Source organism: Nanorana parkeri, unplaced genomic scaffold (assembly GCF_000935625.1).
Source record: "Nanorana parkeri isolate BGI_ZX_2015 unplaced genomic scaffold, ASM93562v1 scaffold243, whole genome shotgun sequence".
Taxonomy (NCBI): domain Eukaryota; kingdom Metazoa; phylum Chordata; class Amphibia; order Anura; family Dicroglossidae; genus Nanorana; species Nanorana parkeri.
In genome coordinates this window covers 1,328,616-1,334,331 of record NW_017306511.1, presented here as the reverse complement: position 1 = coordinate 1,334,331, position 5,716 = coordinate 1,328,616, and the positions used below count along the sequence as shown (strand labels likewise).

Below are 5,716 nucleotides of genomic sequence, written 5' to 3'. Positions count from 1 at the left end.
AACAGAAAGACCCGGGGTGGTGAGACAGGAGGGTTGAACTGCTTTATGATCTCTCACCTGCCCCTCCCATAATGTCAGTTTTACAAAAGTAGCATTATTTTTATGTACTCACATGCTACTACCTGATAAACAATAGATCATTGTGCTTTATGAAATAATAGAATTGGCTTTGTATAGATACCAGTCTTGATATACCTGAGGTAGATGACTCCCTCATAAGGGGTAATGTGTGTCTTGACTCCTTTGGACCTCCTAAGCCCAGTGTGTCTGCGATCAGTGTTTCATGTGGCATCTATAAATATTCTCATTATTAATGTATCATCCCCTGGTCCAAAGTTATGAATGAGTGGCATTTGTGAAATAGTTTTACTGGCAGGATTTTGTTTGAGGGTCATTTGCTTGTTATCAGGCCAGGCCATCTATGTGTATTAACTGGGGTCCGTCAAGTGATAATTAAGTGCCAAATTTAAAATCTAAAAGAGAGATAAGGACTCCCTAGCAAATGCCACGGCAGGTGAGCTGACCTGGGTGCATAGGCTCATGGATCCCATAACCAGAGTCCCTAAAAGATACCTTTAGATAGTTTATGGGCCCATTCACACCATTAGGTGTATGTACATTCTTCTCTATTGAACAAACACATGTACTACTTATGACGTTTGCAGTGCACCAAAAGAAAGAGTATTTGTGTGTTGTGCTACACTATAGCCAATGTGCATTCTTTGTTACTGTATATATGTGTGTTGGGGTACCATTCAAAATGAATGTCAATGCAACACAAACATGCCATGTATTACTGTGCATTGCTGCAACCTTAAAACTCAGGTTTTAGTCCGTTTTACTGCAATACAAAGGTGGAAATTCACCCTAACTGTCCAAACCTGAAAAATCTATTTGGGTGGAATTGCTCAAGCAAGACTCAGGCTAAAAGAGGGAGCAACAGCACTGGAACATGCTTACAGGAAGGGACAGCACTTGAATGACTTCAACAGTATGCCACTGCTACTCTGCTGTCTAGTCAGGGCTGGATGTATTTCTTAACTGCAATGTAGCCTGCAGAGAGGTTAAGGATCTGACTGTTCAAACAGGGATGTCTAGATCAGAAGATTTGCAGAAGACAATTACAAATCCTTAAGCAGGTAAATCAATTTGCATAGTCTGCATAGGTATTTGAGCTGTGCATTTAGCTGTTTGCCTGGATTTCAGCTTTGACTTAGCTCACCTTTGCAAGTGTCCTTAAAACACACACCAGCTTCATATCTCCTTTTTCACATATCAGTGCAGGGCAATATTACAAGGTGCAATAATCAGGATAGAACATTCTTCCATAATATAATGAATTCTCTAGTGATTTATATAGGATTTCCATATCCTATGGGGAAGTTCTGCAATAAAAATTTTACTTCTAGCCAATTCCATATGGAACAAAACAAATGGAGGCAGCTGGGTTACCCAATTAACACAGGTCGCTGCAGCCTGAGGTCTGTCTGCACAGCTCAAATACCTATGCAGGCTGTACTGCTAGAACAGTACTACTGGAATATGAGCTAAAACTCATTTTACAAGCCCCAGCAATGGATTGTTTGTCTTTACTGAAGCATGACTGTGAGTGATACAGTTCTCATTGAAAGAAATGTGTAAAACACCTTGGAATGATGCAGTGCATGCATCATCAATGAAAATATGCCAATAAACAAGCATGGCAAACATATTAAGTCTGACGGTAGATGACTTGGTTTAATAATTACATTTCAATTTATTCTATTTGTCATCTACAGAAAAGTATTTCCTTTAGGGGGAGCTACATCAGCGCTTACAATATGCAATTATCATTTCCAGCAAACCTGACAGATTGAAACTAAGTTCAGTTTCAAATGTGCATTAAAAAGGAACTCCACCCCTTTTAGTTGATGTTATTGTTTAGAATTTGTTTACAGGGGGCTACTTTTCTCATAATTTACACATTATCTGCATGGCCTAAGCAGAAATCACTGTGTGCTTATTTAGAAATAAGATCCTAAAAAGCAAGCCTGTACATATTGTGAAAAGTAATGTATAAAAAATAAATAATATGTGCCGAGCTAAAAAAACATTGTGTCTATCCTTCAAATCATGAGGATGGCCGGGTGCATGTGTGTTGCTTACCTGGGGAAGAGATGGCACCAGGATGCACTAAGGGACGAAGGCAAGCTGGCAGAGGCAGTGTGGTGCTTTTAACAATGTTCTGCTGGGAAACCTTGGGTCCTGCCATTCATGTGGACGTCACTTTGACACGTACCACCTACCTAAACATTGCTGCCAATCAAGTACACCCCTTCATGAAAACAATATTCCCTGATGACATTGGCCTCTTTCAGAAGGCTAATGTGCCCTGGCACACTGCAAAAATGGTTCAATAATGGTTTGAGGAACACAACAACAAATTCTCCAGATCTAAGTCCAATCGAGCATCTGTTGAATGTGCTGGAAAAACAAGACTGATCCACGGAGGCCTCCACCTTGCAACTTACAGGACTTAAAGGATCTGCTAGTGATGGCTTGGTGCCAAGATACCACAGCACACCTTCAGAGGTCTAGTGAATTCCATGCCTCAATGGGTCAGGGCTGTTTTGGTGGCAAAAGGGGGACCTACTAAACATTATGTGGGTGGTCATAATGTTATGGCTGATTGATTTATAATATTATATATAAGTGTATAAGTGAAAACATACCATAACTATATGAAACAAGATATATTCATGCAAACTTTAATGCACAATTAAAAATGACTGATGTTAATCCCAGTGTAACATGTTCAGAATTGGTTCTCTCAGGTGCTGATAGTGGATCCTGATACACAGACCAGGACCCTACCATCAAACTGACAGCCAAGCCCTGCAGATTATATCACGGGTGCGGTAACAATGTGCATTCTGTAGTTTGCATAATAATGATTGTGTACAATTTAGTGCTTAGTAGCACACTGAGTTTGACTCTGACTCACCTGTTCTTTGAGAACATTCACTAAGGCCTGTGCATGTGTTTGTTCTTCCTTGGCTTTTTCTAGTTCACTTTTCCTGGTGTTTAACTCCTCCTGCATTGCCACTAATTGCTAAGAACAAAACACAAACAGAAAAAAAAGTAAGTACTATTTCATACAAAAACTTTTATCTGCTCCTTTCTCACCTTTTTACTGTTAATATATTGGTAAAATTTTTTGGGGTTCTTTTTACTATCTGCGGCGATATGCTTTTCGCACTCCGTTTTAGCTGCCCGGATTTCTAGTTTGCATTTTTTCATAGCTTTCTAAATTGTTAGTTTTTCAGTTCACTTGCCTTCAATTCAAATAAATTAATGTGTGCTTTTCTAAGTGTGGAAGAAACAGTACTGTGCATACTGTACTGTACCAGACGTGATTGAAAATGTTAACAAACATGATCTTGTCCTGCATTCAAAGCTGCTGTGTGGGCCACATCACATAGGGCATCAGTCAAGTCAAAATAAAAGTCAATACAACAAACTGCAGCATGCATCCATTTTTTCACTGTACTATTACAAACTATACCTCTATAATCCTAAAATTACTGTACTGTCTTTGCTGTCACATCTGCCAACATAAAGTGCAGTGAATAGCATATCTGTTTAAGGATCCTTGTGTGTATGAAAGGCCAAAATTCCGAGCTTAAACAAAAATATATAGAATGTATTCTTGCCGAGACTGTAAAGCTGTTTTCCCTGGAGATATAATGAAGTCAAAATTGACCAGACATTCAGTTCCGGAAAGCTGGAATAACAAACAAGTCAGATCTATCATGCACATCCTGCTTTCCAATTTGTGATGTATAAGTTTATTATCCAAGAGGGCATCTACTCCAGCAGACAGCTACCCATCAACTTCTAATGCTTATTTTCTGTGTTACTTTACAAAGGAAGCGGTAGCCATTACTAAAGAGCATGACCAGAAGCCTAGGAGGAAAGTACAAATGGGCCACTAGGCAATCTTTCTGCTTTGATAAAATACTGAGTCATGAGCTACTTCACAAATTGCTAAATTGCTGATAAAGAATACATACAGCAATCACAGAAAACAGATTCAAGCGCATGTCAAATGTCCTGCTTTCCATCCAAATACTAATTATCCTGTACCAAATGTTTCTGCATCCAAAATTCAACAGCTGACTTATTTTTCCCAAACATAAAATGCAAGCATATACTTTCTCATTACCAGCTTATTTAAATGCCACTATCTCTTCTTTTAGTTGAAAAAAAAGCTGATCTGAAAAAATAACTGGGTTATTTTAAAATGCATCTGTGACATTCACAAAGCTTGGTTTAAAAAGTGATAGATCAGTTTTTGAGCCCAATACCAAAATAACATTCACAAAGAAGCACCATAAAGATACCAAAAGCCCCTTGAAAAAGAGTATAAAACGGAAGGAAAGGAAATACTTTTTTGTTATCAACAATTGGCTGGTCCTGGCTACAGTAGAGGACTCTAATTGGATGTTATGTCCAAAATACTTTCTTCTTGTCTTAATACAGAAAGTATTTTATAAGGAAAGTCTTACACTGTACAACAGATACAGATTGCAGCAATTTGTTCTGGTATCTTATGTAGTAAATAAGGGTTCCCATATACAGGATGGCACGCGTGAACCTGCCGATTTGATCAGCCCTCCCAGCCCAGCCCTTGTCAGTATATTGGATAGGGCAATTGTGATCTTATGTGGCCAGTTTATAACAGAAGAAGTAAAGTAACAGAAACATATTACACAAAGCCTGAGAAAATTATATCTACAGTGACCAGGTATATATAATCTAAAGAGCATTGTTTTCTACACATTGCAGAGTAACATACATTTTCTTCCAGATTATTCTCAAGAAACTGTGTCATGTTTACCCTATAAAAAGGTATCTGAAGTAGGATTCAGAAATCATGCTGCCCCTAGCACAATATAACTAACAATGTACATCATAAGTCTCATCATCTCCTCAGCAACCATTTCAAATGGTTATTATTGGTAAAAACTCATCATGCTACAGAGTTTTTTAACCCTTCTTGGTGCATTGGCACACAGGCATCCAGCAACAGTCAGGCCAAAAAAAAAGATGATATGTAAATTCAGAGGGTAACCACGATGACTTTGGGAGTTTTCCCTCATTTCTTTATTGAAATTGTAGACACACAGGTCTACAAATACACTAAATACAGTCCTGCTGGTGGCTACATAAATATATACCGTAGTTAAATATTGTTTTGTTTAATTGCCTTTGGTACTATATTAACCACAAATAAAAGGGACATTGTCTGATGTTATGTATACACAAATGTTTTAAAAAATCAGTTTGATATAAATCTTACCACTGTATATTAACGTATTAAAACTCCTGTTTCTATGTATTACTTATGGACAATTTATGTCCATGTGAGCAGCCATATTTCTTTAGTGCATATACGGGTTATGTGTAAAGCTGTCTAGTTCTCCATACTTATCCCAATGCAAGCCAACCAGACAGGGTCTGTTACGTTGAAAAATTTCACCCACATATCTCTTAATATCTAAAGATATTTACCTAGGTCACACGAGCTAGCAGCATTTATTTTTTATTTATTGCAAAAAAAACTGGGTACTTTCCGCTCAAATTTTTAATGCTGCAATGGATTCCATTGATTCATGCCAAGCGTCAGGTTTAATGGAAGGTCTACTTAGGAGTCAATAAAAAACTAAAAGACACT

At 37.9% G+C, this 5,716-nt stretch overlaps 1 protein-coding gene across 1 annotated transcript in view; it reads right to left on the bottom strand.

The window, feature by feature from the left end:
* ENOX1 (ecto-NOX disulfide-thiol exchanger 1) overlaps positions 1–5,716 on the bottom strand; it is a 367,040-nt gene that overhangs the window by 31,223 nt on the left and 330,101 nt on the right. Inside the window, exon 14 of the mRNA XM_018556618.1 lies at positions 2,984–3,091. Coding sequence (XP_018412120.1) covers positions 2,984–3,091 — 108 coding nt within the window. The remainder of the gene's footprint in view (positions 1–2,983; positions 3,092–5,716) is intronic.